We start from the raw sequence: 18,971 nt of genomic DNA, 5'->3' as shown, positions 1-18,971 counted from the left end.
GCAAACAAAGAATATACGCTGCGGATGTTGGAGAGATATTAATTGCTATATTATAGTTTTATAAAGCCTAAGATGGGGAATTAAATATGTTGTGCTCATTATGAGTTTCCATAACATTTCCATATTATGTCTTTTTATAGCTTTGCCAACCCTTTCCTGACCCTGGCACATAAAGCAGACAACATCATCAACACCTACCAGCTTAGGATTTATGGATCAGGTGGAGAGAGTTTAAAGGTTTATAGAATGGTGAAGACTTATTTGTTTTGACTTAAATGGCATGTTGTATTAAATAAGCATCACTTTACTCTTCCATGTACTACAGTTCACACCTTCAATATGCTGTGTGTACTACTTTGACCACTGTCACACAGGCCTGTCAACATCTTGTCATTTCGGCATTTAACAGTGAGTAGCAGCTGCATACTGAGAACTAAATAAAAATGTTCAGCTGGAACAGATCTAAAGTGGAATTTATAACGCTATCATACCAGCAAGACAGCTTTGTATTCAGTTATGCAGTGTGCCCTGTTTTGTTAGTCACTTGGGATAAAAGTGTCTACAAATATACAGATAAATGTGGGACCTGCGGTGGAGACTGGGACTGTATTTATGTCTGGGTTGGTTCATGTGCCCTATTTTCTGTTTATATCCTGCTATTGTGTTTATATGACCGACCAAATTATTTAATAAATTAAATAGAAAATAATATAATACACATTTGCCATTTATTTATATTTACTAACAAATGCATATAATGCAATGACAAACAGAACAACATTTATTATGACCTCATATACAGGGTCAACACAACAATCGCACAGACTACGTGTGTGCCGTTGGATTGGATTGTCATTCTGGGAGGAGCTTGATACCTTGGTTAGCAGTTTCTGCCATTCAACAGCTAGAAATATACAACCTTGTCAAAAAGGTTGGGGGTCTGTTGTCTGTTTGGACACACAAACCCAAGATAAGAGCTGGCTGACAAGGGCCCTTGACCTGCCACAAATGTCATCAAATGATGCTGTGTTTTTTTTTGTTGTGTAATTTCAGATTACAAAGAAAAAACAAAGACAAAGTTTTACATTTTGGAGAAAAAAATGTTTGTCTGGCAAGTGTTTTGTTCCCACTAAATTCTGCTCATGAAGTTTAAAATGTTTAATCTGTAGACTTTTTAAATAAATTTTATATTTTATTAATAGAATAAAATAAAATGAAATAAAATGGAATGAAATGGGAAATGGAATGGGAAATGAAATGGAATGGAATGGGAAATGAATAAATAAAATAAAATAAAATAAAATAAAATAAAATAAAATAAAATAAAATAAAAAAGGGAAATGAAATGGAATGGGAAATAAATAAAATAAAATAAAATAAATAAAATAAAATAAAATAAAATAAAATAAAATAAAATAAAATAAATAAAATAAATAAAATAAATAAAATAAAATAAAATAAAATAATATAAAATAAAATAAAATAAAATAAAATAAAATAAAATAAAATAAAGGTATGGGAAAAGATTACGAAGTCATAGGCCAGAATAATTTAGCCTTTCCATATTTAATGTAATACCCTATGGTAATACCTCCCTTTAAATTATACCTTGCCAGTTATAATAATGAATATTTCCCTAATAATGAAATTATTCATGAAATCTAGTTTATAGTTCATAATTAATAACTACTTTAACTATTTATTATGTATCAGTAGTATTATTAGTTGTATTATTAAAAATGTGTAACAGGAAATAATCTTTTATTTTGAAATTTGTGAGTTTTATATGTAACCGGAAGTGTTATTCTGAAATCGCGCATCCGGCGTATGAGAACATAAGATCTGCAGCTCATAAGAAAGAAACTGAATGCTTGTAAATGATCTATAGATCAGTAAACATCACTGGCGCATTGATTTTCTGCGTGTCCTGTCTTTCATTGTGATTTCCTATCAGCTCTTCCGGACTCGTTATTGTTGCATCAGATAGTGAAAAATGGCAAACACAGGAGATCAAGGTAACTTTTCTATTTTTCCTATCTGAGTTCTCCTGCCATGTTATAGTAATGTTGTCTTCCACTTATGTTTCGCGCTTAGGCATGTTTAAAGTGGCTCATTACTGCTGGTCTTGTCAGACCTGCAGCTGTTACAGGATGTTTTAAATATTTATTCTTCTGATCCATTATTCTCAAAGATACGCATAAAATGTTACATATGGCAACATGCTCAAGTGAGAAACATAGATGTTCCGGAAATTATATTGTTTCATTGTGTTGTGTCTGATCACTGGTTTGACATAAGCTGTAGTGACATATTGAGAATGACATAATTTGAGCTTTAACAGATCTGACTCTCATTGACTACGTTTACATGCTGTAAATATTCGGGTTATGGTCAGGTTAAGGTCGGGTTTCGGGTTTCTGAAACATTCGGAATAACCCGTTTACATGCGTGAGCAGAGAGAGTTACCCCTGTATACATGGAAATGGCAATATCCCGATGTAAACTGTGATTAAAAGGTAAATGCGGTGATTTTGCGTGGCTCACTATTGCGCAATGCGGTTTTACCGCCTTCATTTACTAAAATAAAATTATTATTTAAATCCAGAACAAGCTGCACCGATGTAGAAGCAGGGTAGGCTAAGTTACATGTCTTTCCTTTTATGAGAAAAAGATTAACAAGCTATACTAGCCTTCAGCTAAATATATTTTGAAAAAAAAAAATTAATTGAAGAACGATTTTCTAACAAGAAGGTTTTTTAAGTGCATATTTACAGAGCATCGGTAAATACAGAACACAACCGTGTCTTAAAGAAATTAAAAATTAGACAGTATTTATGCACCTATAAATGTACAAAACGAATGCAATAGCTTACAGAAGGCAATGAATATTTATTTATGGCATTTTCAATAATATATTAGTAGATAAATTAACATCTATAAAGTATGAAAACGAATAAATCATTATTTTGGCTAAATTAAGCTGGATGGATAATTTTTATAATTGTCATCCTTTCAGAACAAGCTTATATGCTATCTATAATAACTTACAGTATATCCTGAGTGTTACTTGGCCGAAAATATGTAGAAATACATGCAAGTAAAAAAGCACAGAACAAAAATATTTACCTCACGCGGATAGAACGAAAAGCCTTTAATTAAGCGGACTGAGAACGTGCAGAAACAGTCGAGTCGGCAGATGATCATCAATGTTTATAATGTTTCAAGCAGGTACTGTTGATGATAAACTTTCATATCTAAATGTCAGGTATAAGTATTCAGTCAGTTAATATTAAAGCCACCGGCGTTATTGCAACATCCTTATCCACGGAGCGGACGCTGTATACAAAGAAAAAACCAAAGGTTTTTATTCTAAGTGGTTTTAATGCTGGTAAGCAATCAGTTATGCCGCTTTGTATTTGTGTTGATCAGTTAAATTAAAGTAATTTTAATCTTAGAAACTGAATCAAGATGCAGACGACGCTACAGTTATTCTGTCATCTTTAACTTTTTCATTCATTCACTGTATTTAACGAAATATGAATAGCATAGTATTACATTTTGAATTCAAATTCACACAAAAAAAGCAAGTTACTTTCATAACTATTGACAATCTATTTGGCCTTTATTATACATGTATGCTTTGAAAAACAAGAATAGCTATATATTAATTTAACGTGAAAAACGCGGTTGTTGCAATTGGTTTCCTCCTTGCTCTAAAAGTGTGGCGCATCTCTCTCGCCATGCTTACCTCTACTCCCTGCGGGTTTTTTTGGCGCATACAAGAAGTTCCTCTACTCAAAAGACCAAGATTCCTTGCGAATAGAACATGCGCAGTACACAAATCAATGTTCCTTTTGATGGGAATATCCCGATGCGCGTTTACATGACCAAAGTTTCGGGTTAGAAAAGAGGTAACCCAGGGGTAATATTCGGGATTTTAAAAACAGGAATATGAGCATATTCGGGTTTTTGCCGGTGTTTACATGGACGTGCGCGACCGGGTTATTGCTAATATTCCGGATTTGAACGGGTTATTGGCTGCATGTAAACGCAGTCATTGTTGATATTATGACAGATAACGTTTTTGTTTAGCAGTCTTTTAATAATGAGTGTTATTCAGGTTTGTTTGTTATACATAGTCCTCGTTGAATGTTTTGTTGGATATGTCACAACACACATACATTTCCAAAGGTGTTTACATATTTATATTTTGTATCAACATTTTAGGGCAGTGGACGTTTTGACTTGAGGGCCCCCAACAATATTTGAAGCATCCTGCTCCCCATTTCTACCCCCCCCCCCCAATAAAAACATACCAGGGCTTAACTAGAAAGGATACTTGATATAACCAAACACTAAGAAATATCTTGATTTACTTTGATGCTTGTTTGTTATTATCTTAAATTATTTGAAGTCCTCTGTTGTGGTTTTCATTTTTTTTAATATAGTTGCCCAATATTAATCCATGTGACTCACTATAATTGTGGCATTTACAATTATGCAATTAAATGTTAGTCTTTATTTCTCTGGGATTCATTTGTGTTTAAGCTGATAAATTAAGGTCAAGTTTCAATGAATGCAGTTAAAGAAGTTTGCATGATGCATCACATTAATTTGTTATGTGTAGGATGTGGCGAGGGCCCCTAAATGATTTAATTCTCTTTTCTAATGTCTGCACCTCTTGCTTGTGTCTATACCCTTTTGTTTCTCCAGCCTTTGATTATGGCTTCATACTGCGCATAAGTGAGGATACTCGCAGAGTTGATGCTTTGAATGAGTACTTGAGCAGTCGCAGTTACCTGGCCGGCTACAGGCCATCGCAGGCAGACACAGAAGCCTTTTCGCTTCTCTGTGGGCCCCCGCCTGAGCGGCATACCCACGCCCTACGCTGGTACAAACACATAGCCGCTCTGAAGCCCCAAATGAATGACCAGACCCCAGAATTCAGCAGTGAGTAGGCAGAATTTCTGCCCCTTGTAGTCAGCATCATGTTGTGCATGAACATAGGTTGCAGCTGCGTTGCAGTTTCTTGTGTGTGATGCATAATTCAGTTAGTTGTGTACGTGCTTATTGCATCTGTGTAAGGATGTGAGTAGGTTGTAGACTGCATAAGCTGAGGTGTTGACAGGGAAATGTAGAGTCATAACACAAGAGTTTGTTTTAGACAGAACCAGATACAGGTGATGTGTCCACACTAAAGACTCTTTTATTAAAAGTGAACATTCCAATGGTTTGCTTGTTGTTGTTGGTGGTAGTGGTTGTGTGTGTGCCCACATCATGTGTGTGTGCATGCATGCATGTGTTAGCTTCATTTATATATGTTTTCTGTGAGAAAAAAGCCTTTTAATACACCTGCAGCAGGTGTGCAATCACAGCAAATTCCCTTAACTCATGGTTATGCATATTTCTATTGATAGTTTTAGGGTGGAGTACTGTAATATGGAAAATATGAAGCACTGACTTAATGTTGTACTTGATGATGTCATTACTAATTAATAAAACTTTCTTTTGTCTTTCAGCTAGGGGAAAACGTGTGCAGCCACCTTGGTCTCCCCCTGAAGGAACAGGAGTTTCAAAGTTGCGTCTCTATAACAGTCTCACACGAACCAAGGTATAAGAAATTATAATATGAGTAATATGTGACCCTGTCTGTAACCAAAAACCAAACTTTTGTGATTTACATAAAATCGTCCTACATAATTTAAAGCACATTCTGTGAATATACAACCCTAATATCTTTCAAAATTAACTAAGTAAAAGCCCATGTCAAAGATTGAAATAAAAGTGAAACCAAACAAGCATAAATTCTGTCTCATACAACACATTACATTGCCGTTGCATTGTCAGTGTTGTAAATGATGTAACATAATTTCAGATATGCATTATTAATGTTGTAACAGGATTTTTTATTACTAATATGAGTAGTCTTGATCAAAGTTGTATACTAGATGTCTTTGTGCTGCCTGTCTCATGATCATTTGTCTTGTTTTATGCATTAGGAGGTGTTTGTACCACAGAAAGGAAACCGTGTCCTGTGGTACTGCTGCGGCCCCACAGTGTATGATGCATCTCACATGGGCCATGCCAGGTAACATCCATTCACGGTCTTCTTTATCTGAGCTCTTTGTTTTCAATGTACCACAGCTGCTCTGAACAAAGTTAACACACTATAGTAGTCAATGAAAAGGCTGAAGCAGACATTCAGGCATTCAATCCAGGATTTGTTAGTGTATTCAGTATGTACATCAGGGTGTAAATTAAATCACTTGGCAATGAAGTACTAAATTTGTGGCTTCAGGATAGATTGAACACATAGTTTTAAATCCAAGGCCTATGTAACAACAAGGTTGTCTTGTATACCTTTCGAATCTGTTTAGATAAAGATTCACAGTATGATGATTCATTCTTCATTATCTTTCAGATCCTACATATCTTTTGATATACTCCGGAGAATACTGAAGAATTATTTTAAATATGACGTCTTTTACTGTATGAACATCACAGATATTGATGACAAGGTAAGCACAAAGTCTGAGTCTCTTAGTTTTCAAATTGGTTTATCACTTCTAGATATATAAAGTTTATTGTGACCTTTTCTTTTCAGATCATCAAACGAGCGAGACAGAACCATCTATTGGAGCAATACACACAAAAGAAGCCCAGTGCCTCTCAGATACTGCAGGATGTGTTAACAGCCAGAACAGTGGGTGAAATCGTATTTTTTCAATTTCAAAGAAATTGTTGGAATCCCCATGTAATGAGAACGTGGATTTTTGGAATTGTTTGCGTAAATGTCATCACTTTCGGTATTCATCTTTTCAAACCTGTTTGATGCGTTTTCTTTTATGGAATTCAAAAGAAACTATTTACCAAATTAATTAGTTAATAAAGGATATTGCTTTAAAAATAAAAATTAATAGTAGTAAAATTTTTCTTTTACATTACAAAATTATCAGTCATCATTACTCAGTGTGTGTGTACCCTGCCTCAGTGTGGCTCAAACTTTCTGAACTTTAGCAAGGTAAAGATTTATATAACCTGCCTAATAAAGTACTGGCAGAAGTGCCATCAACCAATGAAAATGAATGGCTTAAAATAATTTAAGCAGCCCTGTTGAGCAGCCACAATGTAACCACAAAGTGACCTCAAACACTCCAGCCAATTAGTGACTGTTTTTTTGAGTGCTTTAAGGTAATTAATGTTGTATTGTGTTTAGCCCTTTAAAGTCAAGCTTGCTGAGACTACAGACCCAGATAAAAAGCAGATGCTGGAGAGGCTGGATGCTGCAGTGGATGCTGCCCTGAGTCCCCTGCAGGTGGCAGTGCAGAGCAAGGGTGCAGACGAATCCATCCAGAACAAGGCAGAGGTACATGATGCCTGCTGTCTGTGTATGTTTAAAAAGGTCTTCGTGTGACCTAGTTTGATCAGGGCCATCTGAACATTTAGCTTCATGTAGAGACAGAAATCAGTCGACTATGTCTCTTAATGTCAATTGTCTAAAAATGTATTTCTTTTATTCATTTAATAGATTTAATAGTAAAGTTTCATTGTAAAGTTCCACTGCATACTGTAACTGTTTCTTACAGTATTTTTGTTTGGATATGTCTACATGAATTTATTTTTTAGGTCTTATTGGAGGAGGCCAAAGATCTTTTGTCTGAATGGTTGGACTCTCAGTTTGGGAGCCAAGTGACAGAAAATTCTATCTTCTCTCTTTTGCCGAAGTATTGGGAGGGAGAGTTTCATAAAGACATGGAAGATCTGAATGTAAGTTAAGTCTGGCTTCTGTCGAGGTTAACAGTGAATCATGATGTGCAAGACATGAAATGTATGTTTAAATAAAATTTTACATGACATTTCACCTTAATATTGCACATGAATGTGTTTAAACTTAAAATATATTCAAAAAAATTAAAAAAGTAATTAACTTTATATATTGACATTTTACATGACATTTCACCTTAAAGTCCGGGTAAAATGATATCAAGTATGTGTTCAGAGTTTGTCACATCACAGCAAAATGTGTTATTAACCACCCAGCCAAATTTAAAGGATATTAAACGCCAAGTAAATAAGTTATGAAAAAAAGTTATCAAAATCCACGCCCACTCACACGGCTCTCTCAAATTTCAAATACACTAGAGGTGTGCCTCAGCTGTACATCCTGAAAAATGAAATCGCTGGCTCTTTGATCGCCCCCCTGTTGGCTGGATGCAGTACAAGTCATAAACCCTGCTCTCTCCATGCAAATGAACGGGACTCGGGTCAAAATAAGAAAATAAATGACACTTCCAATAAAATTTTCTGAAATATGGTTTTGGTCCTATAGACTATAGAAACAGGGCGTGTCGTTATGATTGACATTTGTGATTGACAGCTTCTCTGAGCGGACTGGAGCTTTGAGGGAAGATTGACGATATAACTAACTATAATTCTTCGATTTCTGTGTTATTTCACACTGACAAAATGAGTTGTATTTATCTTACCTTATTTTAGCTAGCGAGTCAAATGAGACGTTCAAGGGGTGTGGTTGAATTGGGCGTGCAAGCATCTGGGCGGAAGTTTGATAGCGCCGCTCTACCTCTGGGCTCCACGGACGATTCCTTCTGCGCATGCCCTGGCTCCAAACTGACATTTTTTGCGTAACATGTCATCGCCGATTTATATCTAACATTTATTTTACCTTCACTTCATTACAATGGAAGGAAGCGGCGTTGCGTCATCCATCTTTTTTTTACAGTCTACAGCTAGAACCTGAATGGATGGAGCCATGCTCAGTGGCTCCAGTGCGTCATCAAGCACGTTTTGGCCCGTCCAAATAATCCTGAACACATAAATGTGGAAAAACTGTTTAATGGTGCAGCTTTGTAATGTGTTTCAGCAATACATTTCTCGGAAATGCACAAAATATCTTTAGACTTCAAATATAAAAAGTCCCCTGTGGTCTTTAAAGCAAGTGTTTGATTGACAGGTCCTCCCCGCCGATGTTCTAACGCGGGTCAGCGAGTATGTGCCAGAGATTGTTGCATTTGTCAAAAAGATTGTGGACAACGGCTACGGGTAGGAGTGTAACTGTCAACTTTTGCATGATCTGTTTAATATTTCAAGATAGAAAACAAGCTTTTCAGAATGTGTCCACATGTTTATTTTGGGCTGTCTTCTCTTACCAGATATGAGTCAAATGGTTCAGTATATTTTGACAGTGCAAAGTTTGATGCCTGTCCTGCTCACTCTTATGCCAAATTGGTACCAGAAGCTGTTGGAGATCAAAAAGCTCTTCAAGAGGGAGAAGGTACAGTTCAGTGGAATCAAACTTACAGCTATTTCTACACGTGTCCGTCCTATATATTACATTCACTGCACCTGTATAGGTGAGCGGTTGAAATAAGGCAGCGTGTGGTTGATGGCATCCACTCATAACAAAATTATATAGAGCTTCTTTAAAAATAAGTCTTACTTCAATGTAATCTTCTTAATCGGGTAATATTTCTTTATGTGGTCTTTTGTGAAATATTGTGAATAATTGTAATGTCAGCTCTAACATTTATAATTGTCTTCATGCATGCTAATAGGTCAGATATACCAGATAATGCATGTAGTTCTGTCATAATCTAAGCAGTGGATATAATAAGCCACAATTATATATTTAACGCAGCATGAGGAATAGACGTATAATGGCTTCAACACAGAAATGTATTCTTTTAAAGAGAGAATTATTATTTTTTCTTTTTTTTGTAGGAGACTTGAGTATCTCAGCAGACAGACTCAGTGAAAAGAGATCGCAGAATGACTTTGCGCTGTGGAAAGCCTCCAAGCCCGGAGAGCCATCCTGGGACTCTCCATGGGGAAAAGTGAGCAATTACACACCACTTCAGTTTAGTTTACAACTAAAACACCATAGACATTATTTTACACTCTTTACCTTCATACCACACACAGATGAAGGTTTAGCAACCCTGTGTTTAAGTTGTAATTCTTGGTTTGTCGAAGGGGAGACCCGGATGGCATATTGAGTGTTCAGCCATGGCTGGATCTATATTGGGAGAGTCTATGGATATCCACGGAGGAGGATTTGACCTGCGTTTCCCTCATCATGACAATGAGTTGGCACAGTCTGAGGTGGGAAATTCACAAAGATTTTAAGGGTCTGTTGTAGGAAAGCCTTATCTGCCTGTCTATAATGAATATTGTTTGTTCTTCTCTGCAGGCTTACTTTGAGAATGATCACTGGGTGCGGTATTTCTTGCACACAGGTCACCTGACTATCGCTGGATGCAAGATGTCCAAATCTCTGAAGAACTTCATCACTATCAGAGATGCCCTGGCTAAGCACACAGGTATTTGTATTATAGAATAGAATAACTATACACTTTGTGTGTAGACATTTACATTTATATTTTTCCCACTAAAGTACTGTAGTCAAAGTTTTGTCCTTGTGCATTTTTGTTCCGTTTCATTTTTAGCAAGACAGCTTCGTTTGGCATTCCTAATGCATTCATGGAAAGATACATTGGATTACTCCAACAACACTATGGAGTCGGCCATCCAGTATGAGAGGTTTATAAATGTGAGTGACCCAGAAAAACCAGACAGAAGAGGTGATGCATAAAGTACCCAAAATTCGTCCAAATTTAATAACTGCCAGTTACAGTATAAAGAATCCTTGTGAGAGCTTATCTTGATTCCAACAAGAATGTGGAAGGTCAGAGAATAGCGTGTGCCCTTCAAGGCACATTAATTCTGTCTTGCGCTTCTTTTCACCTATCAATTACTCTGTCACCAAGGAATATAACGTGGGCAGAGATCCAGATATGCCTGAAGCTCACAGGTAACCATTAGCATGGAAGTATGAGAAGGTTACCTGTAATTGACCCACACACTGTTTTGTTCGGACCACCAGCCTCATCTGAACTTTAGGTTAGGATCTGATGAGACACACCATGGGTTTTAAGATACACCCGTGTCCTCCTAAAGGCTGTACTTGAGTTAAAATCAAGAAACTGATGCAACAATAGAGCAATCCCCCTAACTGAATTCAGGTGGCTAAAAAAATGATTTTATACACCTCTCTAAGTTTAGATGTTCCGAAGTAAATGCCAAAAATCTGCTTAAATTCACATTAAGCAAACTAATGAGCTGAACAAGCTGTTAAACCATAAAAATGTTACACATTTAGTTAACGAATAGTTCACCCAAAAACGAAAATTCTGTCATTATTTTCTCATCCTCATGTTGTTCTATACCTGTACTTCCAAAATATTTGTCAAGTCAATGGTTGTGGCACCTGTGTGCTTACCATCATTTATCAAAATATCTTCTTTTGTGTTTATCAAAATAAATAAATAAAAACTCATGCAGGTTTAGAACAACATGAGGGTGAGTAAATTATGACAACATTTTCATTTTTGGGTGAACAATCCCTTTAAGAAAAAGCTTCAGTATTTTAAGAATAGACTTACAGTAGAGCTTAATAAAGATGATGTTTAAATGCCAGCTTTTGCTAACTGTCACAATCTTTGTAAGCACAATGCATTGTTTTACATTTGTATGAGCTGCAAGATAAAATTATGTCCTTTCTATTTTCTTTTTTTTAGCTGGGATTTCTAAACGTAACCTGGAATGGGTCTTAGACTAAAAGAATTTGTGCTATGTGACAGTTTTTGTCTGTCTCTCTTATGTGTAAATATCTTTTTTGTTTTACAGGAATTCTTCCTGAATGTGAAAGATATTCTCAGGAGCCCTACTGACATCACCGGCCAGTTTGAGAAATGGGAAACTGAGGAGATCGAACTAAACAAGAGGTGACACAAAAATTCCTTAAACTGCCTGCACAACGCCAGCGATTTTGTTGCTGTGTTTAACCCGTCTCTTTCAATAAGATGGTTATGATGCCTTTTCTAATTCTGGTTGTCCTAGTAGCAGTTATAAACAAATGAGTAACCATCCACTGCAGTAACTGACTAGAGAAGGATGATGTGAGCCCCACTGCTTCACTCTCATTAGTTTTCACTACTGTCCGTTTGTTAAGTCATGATATAAGGAACAATGGGTTCAAGCCTCCACAGATTTCAATAGATGGATCATGTTCTATAAGATCATTATGTTTGTAGTGTGTTAAAACGTACAATCATACCTAATGGATTACATATATATATATATATATATATAATGAAAATACTCAATAAAGTAGGCGTTAAGCTATCTCACATGTGTAGGGGAGAGAAGGGCACAACCTAATGCTTTTTGACTTTGGCTCTATCATTCAAAAATATTTAAGTAAGATTAATCATTTTTTACACAATCAACACACACACTTCTCTGCTACAAATGAACACTTAAAATTTTGTTTGTGGGACCTACCGTTATCGTACACCGAAAGCGACAGGAGTGCAAACATTACAACTTACCCCATAGGTGGGGTTCATTGTAACAAACAGAGGGCTTGTTGTAACACCTGCTAGAAAATTTGGTTTAAACACAAATAATTCAATCAAATTCTGTCTATATACTAAAGGTGGATATTGTTTATATATCTGCCTATAATGGACAGATATCCACACATTCATCCATTCATGATTCTTCATCTAATCATCCTTGTATTATGCATCAATGCATATAAATAGATTTTTTTGAAAGGGTGAGTTATTTCCCCTGATATTGTATTAACAGTTATCATTTTGATGAATAGTATTTACATTGTTTTCATTTCATTATCATTCTATACTAGAGGCTTAGTTGTAAAGATGTGTTACATATAACCCCGCTGTGTAAAACTGTTTTTAATCCCAGCTATAATTTACTAGGAGTTGCAGACTTGTTTTAAAATGCTGTTATGTTTAAGGTAACAATACCATTTATAAAATAATATAGGGTTGGATTTGGTGACTTACACACCCAACTCAGAAATCGAAAAAAACAAAAGATGAAGCAATTTACTTTTATGCTTTCAAAACACTCTTGTTTAATATCTTAATCAAAACACATCAAAACTTCACAAATTCACAGTAGATCATCTTCTAATAGTAAGAGAAAAACACCAAAAGCACAGATTGCTCGGCCTTGTATAAATATGTAAAGTAGCTGTGTTACAATTAACCCTGCGTTAGTTTGTGCCCCCCCCTAATAATGTTTGGATTTCACCACTGACAACATAAAACATATATAAGACAACACAACATTTACAGGAGGTGACATAAAATGTACTGATGACTTAATTTGAGAAGTTTTGTGAATTAAGGCAGAAGGTACACATACAAAAATGTATTAAAATTAAATTATATTAATTAGCTCATTAACTTGGTGTCATATATAAATAAAAATTATTATTATGGTGTCTGTGGCTAGAACTTGCAGTTTCTTAAAGCAATTAAGTTTACTATTACACTAAAAAACAGTTAAAGTTAACAGAAAACGATGAAAGGCAAGATTTGTACCATTACACTGATCGCTTTTCCACTGCAGAAATTGTGTTCTTTTCTCGCAATTTAATCTTTAGTTGTCATTCGATGTATCTGTGCTGTTGTCTGGTTGGCATTTTTGCCCAAAAATGGCGGGCGCGCTGACAAAGCTGTTTCCAGCTCTGCCATTACTAGTCGGTGGCGGTGTGCAAGCAGCTTTAGACATAATTAATTTTTTTCCTAAAAATAAATTCACTGTTTTATGGTTAAAGCTTTGTTACTCAATATAGTTCTGTTTGTATGTTTTTACAGTTTCTATGAAAAAAAAGCATCAGTACATGAGGCGCTGTGTGACAACATCGACACCCGTTCAGCTCTGGAGGAGATGAGGGCTCTGGTTGGTCAGAGTAACACATATATGGCAGCCAAAAGGAGCTCAAAATTGCCGCCCAACCGTATGCTGCTAGAGAGCATTGCCCTATACTTGACCGAAATGCTTAAGGTAGCGTGCCAGCTGTCATTTAAAAAAAATTATAGTCGTTTGAAAGACAGAATTGTGTTAAACCTTTTTCAGTTCATTTGTCAATAAAGGAAAACTGTTGCTACTCCATCCTATCTAAAATTCTCTAGCCAAAATGCTAAATCAAAGCTAAATGTTTTCTCATGAAATCTGTATGAGATGAGAGGTGGAGACACTTACTGAAATAATGAATGCACACCGTTTTCTCACTTACTGACAGACATTTGGAGCGATCGAGGGAAATGAGCCTATTGGCTTCCCTGTTGGAGGAACGGGCCAGAATGCTGATGTAAGTAACTTCAATCAGATCATGTTTGATTCATCAAAGGTTTTATTGTTGATCACTGTTACAAAGCAAGGCTCATGAAGACATGAGCTTTTTGTGAATTGTTGCCCTCCATAAACACTTGATGTCTCCCTCCGGAATAGACTCTTAATCTGTTGTTAATTGCTGTTTTAGCTGGAGAGCACAGTCATGCCCTATTTGTCAGTGCTTTCAGAGTTCAGGGAAGATGTCAGAAAAATTGCAAGAGAGAAGAAAGGTATATGTTTCTGTGCATTTTTTTTTAATATTTATTCTTGCTATTATTGTACACCAATATGTTTCTTTTTGAAAGATGCTACTGTAACAGTGCCTCCAACATTCATTTGCATACAATACAGAGTATACTTTTAATACTGACTTGAGAATTCATTAGAAAGCTTTTGTTTTTCAGTGACAGAATTGCTGCAGCTTTGTGATGTATTACGTGATGACGTTTTACCTGAGCTGGGTGTCCGACTGGAGGATCGGGAGGGTAAAGAAACAGAATAGTTGCTTTTAATATCCTAATATACTTGTTAAATCAACTCTTTGTAATATGAAGGGTTTAAACAAATCTCTTAAATTGCGTTTTGTTTTTCTAAGGATTTCCCACAGGGGTGAAGCTGGTGGACAAAGATACTCTTATGAAGGAGAAAGAGGAAAAGAAAAAGGTAATACAGAATTATAGGTGTCTAGTTCATTTTCAATAGGAGACAGGCAGAAAGCAGCGAACATGGGAGGTTTCAACAACATAAACAAACAGCTTTAGTGGAACAAACGTAACTTCCGGTAAACTCAGCCAAAAAAATCAATAACAACAAAGTCCTTTTAGAGTAGTTTATTTCTGATAAAAAGCTAAACAAACAACAAGGGATGGGACGATTACCAGTTTCACAATTAACCACGATAAAATATCCTGACGGTTAGTATTATCGTTTAAAATTTAATTATCATTACATAATTATCACAACATTACAGTGATTTTGAAAACTTGCGGTAAATCCTGTCCAGCCAGAATCAGTTTGATGCAGGCGCGCACATGCAACATAGTTTTTTGCACAAGAAGGCATTTAAGAGATCATGTATTGTATTCATTCACAGTAAACTTATTAGACAGATTTATTTTTTTACCACAGAAATAATTTCAGGGACATTATATATTAAATTGTGATTTTCAAAAATAAATAAAAATAAAAAAATGTTTTCAGTGTGTGTATCAGACTCGGTTCTTTGTGAACATTTCCATTTCATTTTAACAAAACCATGATAATATTGATAATCGTGATAACTATGGTCATTATCATGAAATATGAAATTTTCATACCGTCCCATCACTAAATCATAGCTAAAGCGTATCAAAAACTACACTTAGCTAACGTTACTGTGTGAAGTGTGTAATACTACATAATGGGCCCTATTTTAACGATCTGAAATGCAAGTGCGAAGCGCAACGCGCAAGTGAGTTTGTGGGCGGATCTTGGGCGCTGTTGCTATTTTCCCGGCGTGAGAAATAACTCTTGCGCCGGGCGCAAATCAATAAGGGGTTGGTCTGAAGTAGGTTCATTATTCATAGGTGTGGTTTGGGCGTAACGTCAAATAAACCAATCAGAACGCTATCCAACATTCCCTTTAAACGCAAGGGCGCAAGTTCCGTGGCGGGTTGCTATTATTATGACGGATTTACCAGGCGCACGCCAGGAGCGGTTCACAGCCGAGGAGACCGACGTCCTTGTACGGGGGAATCCCACGCTTGCCAGCATAAATCGGGCACGCTATGTAACAGTAGGTGGATCTGCCTCAGGACCTGACGCCAGCAGAGGACATCGCTGCGTCCACCCTCACCGCTGAAACGGTTTGGGGGCTTTGAAATCGGACCCAAGAAACGCAAGGTCAAACCCCAAAGTAGACTAACAAATCAAGTTCATATACATTAAGGTTTCTTATGAAAACATTTAAATTATTATTTACATAAAATAAACGTAATACAGCCACACAACAAACTTATGAAAATATTTTAATCGTTATTTGCATGAGAATTTTTTAACGCAGCCACACAATAAATAAAAACTATCACCACAATGCTCACCACTATGATTCCCCTTATCTCGTGTATTAATATTTTTTAGTGTAACAATTTATGATTTGCAAAAACAACTGTTGCATCTGTGTAGATTAGATGCAAAGTGTGTGCGCGTTGTGCAGGCTATACATTATGGTCAAGCATGCGCCCTTAAAATAGTATAATGAACAACGCGCAACGCGCCACTGACTTTAAACTTTTTTTTTCTGGTCAGTGGCGCAATTGTTTTTTGAAACTGCAAAATAACATCAGGGATGGTTTGCGCCGGAACACGCCTCTTTTTTTGCGCTGAAACGCCCAGGGAGCGCAAGTTCATTCCCTAGTTTGTCGACGTGCGTCTGTGGAGGGAAAAACCCGCTGTGCGCCGTTGCAAAATACGAATGATACATGCGTCACTGACAAAGTCAATTGCGCTGGGTGCAAGATAGGGCCCAATGTATACAACCTTAAATACAGAGTCTCCCCTCGTCTTGAGAAAACCAAAACATTTGTTATTTTCAACAAGGCATTTTTTCCAGAGTTCAGTTTAGCAACTAGTCAGAGCATTAAACAGAGACCGGAAGTAAAGTTCTGACCATCGCACAGCTGACGCATGAAACGCCCTTTAGGATGGGTAGACTGATGTGGTTTTAAGGATCTCAAAATGTTTTACTTAATTAATTCTGTGCATTTGGTTCATATTTTGTCTTACACTGCTTACACAGTTCACTTACTGCTGTAGTTATGCTGGTAAAACGGATTAGGTTAACACTGATGATTAGTCAGCTTACAGTTATCTCCCCTCCATGGTAAGGTGATATGTTTTTTTTTTTTGTCAATGGAAGGGGTTCCTTAGCATCTCAGGCATAACAAAAGAAATCTTTCAGATGCAAAGCTGGTCATTAAAAATTTATTTAAACCTTTTCAACTTGTCGGTATAAAAGACGTACTTCAGAATAAAATGCCAGTACTCATGTTGCCCTGGTTTATTGTTTTACCTTCTTTGAGTTACCACCTTGTATGCACATAATCAGCTTTACACACATTCTGCAGATCAGTCACGATTATCCTGTAAAACCAGTCAATGTGTTTACTTAAAGAACGTGATATTTACCTGTTGGTTCAAAGGTGTCCTCATCCTAAAAAATTTAAGGTTGTCGACAGTCAAAATAGACGTGTAACACACATGTTCTATCATTCATGCAAAGTTGCCAAAAAGTGTCATTTTTTGATTATGCTGTGTTAATATACATCTTTCAATGTCAAACATGTGCATAATATTATTATTTCATTCTTTGTTGTATGTTTAAAGATGGAAGAAGAAAAGAAAAAGAAAAAAGAGGAGGCTGCCAGGAAAAAACAAGAACAAGAGGTGAGGAGAGCAGTTACACAGTGTATTCTTGTTAATGCTTCAGTGTTTTTAATTATGGATTTTTTTATATGTGCATTTTTGATAGATGGCAAAGCTGGCAAAAATGAAGGTTAAACCGAGTGAAATGTTCCGTTCAGAAACTGACAAGTACTCCAGTTTTGATGAAACGGTAATACAAACTATTTAAAGTCTCCTGTGTCACAGTATACACTCTTGTGTGCTTACATTACAGTATGTTTGGAACCAAAGGTGCAAGAAATCTATGAATTTTTCATAATTCAGTGAGAAATGTTAATGCTATGCCTGATGATCCTTACATATACAGGGCTTCCCAACACATGATGCTGAGGGAAAGGAGCTCAGTAAAGGACTGACCAAAAAGCTTCGCAAGCTTTATGAGGCTCAAGAGAAGCTGTACAATGAATACCTCCAGTCAACCCAGAACGGGAGCTGAAAACTTGACACATTAAGTCACACATTGATGTTACCCGTGATCTGCCAGTTATGTCTGTTGTGAACCTGTCTTCTTGTGTTTGTTTAAAAAGCAGCAAGACTTAAGGACCTCATATACAAATTTGCCACTAAACCTTTGCAAAGTTCCTTCTGATCATCATTAGAAGGGTGTCATTGAATGCTTTGCGATTGTGGCATTATAGATATTTTATGACTATAATAATAAGGGTACAGACTTCAGATTGTGTGCTTTTTACACACAGAGAACAAAGATGTGAGGATATCAAAACTTTTCTAAATTTGTTTTTTAAATTTGGGCACAAACTATTTGGCTTGTTGATGTAGAAATGATATTTAATGTTTTTGAAATTGATTTAAAATTGCTTTCTACAACAAATCTATGTACAAGTGAGCATCACTGATGTTTAGGAATAAGTCAATGATAATACTGATTCCATTCGAATCAAAATCTCAGACTATACAGGAATGAAGGGACTTGCAATGAAGGGGTTTGCAGTTTTACCACAAAAGGAAAAGAGGCACACATAGGAGAAACAGTCTTTGTTATTATTAACATACTCTTTATAAGAACCTTGATATCAAAATAAAAAAGGATTTTGATTAATGTATGGTGATTGTTTGTCTCTAGTAACTATTTCTTAAGTCCCTTGTCCTGTGATCAATTAGTTTCTAATGCACTATATTTCGAAATAAGGATTGTTTCCATTGACTTATAATTATTGCACTCGTAATGACACATTTCTAACCACTAACATTTAAAGCAGAGGTTCTCAACCTTTTTCACTTCGAGGCCCCATTTACAATTTCTAGCAAGTAGCATATTGTAGAGCTTGGTCTTATTGGAA

The 18,971-nt window shown here is 36.2% G+C and overlaps 1 protein-coding gene across 2 annotated transcripts; it reads left to right on the top strand.

The window, feature by feature from the left end:
* The first annotated feature begins 1,873 nt into the window (after positions 1 to 1,873).
* On the top strand, positions 1,874 to 18,732 carry cars1 (cysteinyl-tRNA synthetase 1). 2 transcript variants are annotated; one of them, XM_065267774.1, is made up of 23 exons: positions 1,874 to 2,015; positions 4,714 to 4,950; positions 5,520 to 5,611; positions 6,000 to 6,088; positions 6,422 to 6,518; positions 6,605 to 6,703; positions 7,217 to 7,366; positions 7,627 to 7,767; positions 8,972 to 9,060; positions 9,171 to 9,292; positions 9,739 to 9,851; positions 9,991 to 10,119; positions 10,208 to 10,337; positions 10,464 to 10,567; positions 11,704 to 11,801; positions 13,710 to 13,899; positions 14,138 to 14,206; positions 14,378 to 14,459; positions 14,634 to 14,714; positions 14,825 to 14,892; positions 17,593 to 17,652; positions 17,738 to 17,821; positions 17,978 to 18,732. In XM_065267774.1, the coding sequence occupies exons 1-23, from the start codon at positions 1,994 to 1,996 to the stop codon at positions 18,104 to 18,106; spliced, it is 2,475 nt and encodes an 824-aa protein (XP_065123846.1). In that variant the 5' UTR covers positions 1,874 to 1,993; the 3' UTR covers positions 18,107 to 18,732. The 2 variants fall into 2 exon arrangements, with proteins under 2 accessions (XP_065123846.1, XP_065123847.1); XM_065267775.1 differs by lacking the exon at positions 4,714 to 4,950 and having other exon boundaries at positions 1,880 to 2,015.
* Positions 18,733 to 18,971: the final 239 nt, after the last annotated feature.

The sequence above is a fragment of the Paramisgurnus dabryanus genome, chromosome 2 (genome assembly GCF_030506205.2).
Source record: "Paramisgurnus dabryanus chromosome 2, PD_genome_1.1, whole genome shotgun sequence".
NCBI lineage: Eukaryota > Metazoa > Chordata > Actinopteri > Cypriniformes > Cobitidae > Paramisgurnus > Paramisgurnus dabryanus.
Note: the sequence above shows the minus strand (reverse complement) of the source record. Positions and strands in the feature narration are given on the sequence as shown.

Bases quoted from the DNA above. Each gene is read 5' to 3' on its own strand.
- cars1 (XM_065267774.1), top strand. From the start codon at position 1,994: ATGGCAAACACAGGAGATCAAG. The intron at 14,207-14,377 runs GTAAGTAACTTC...TTGCTGTTTTAG, and splicing joins GAACGGGCCAGAATGCTGAT to CTGGAGAGCACAGTCATGCC. The intron at 17,822-17,977 runs GTAATACAAACT...TTACATATACAG, and splicing joins ACTCCAGTTTTGATGAAACG to GGCTTCCCAACACATGATGC.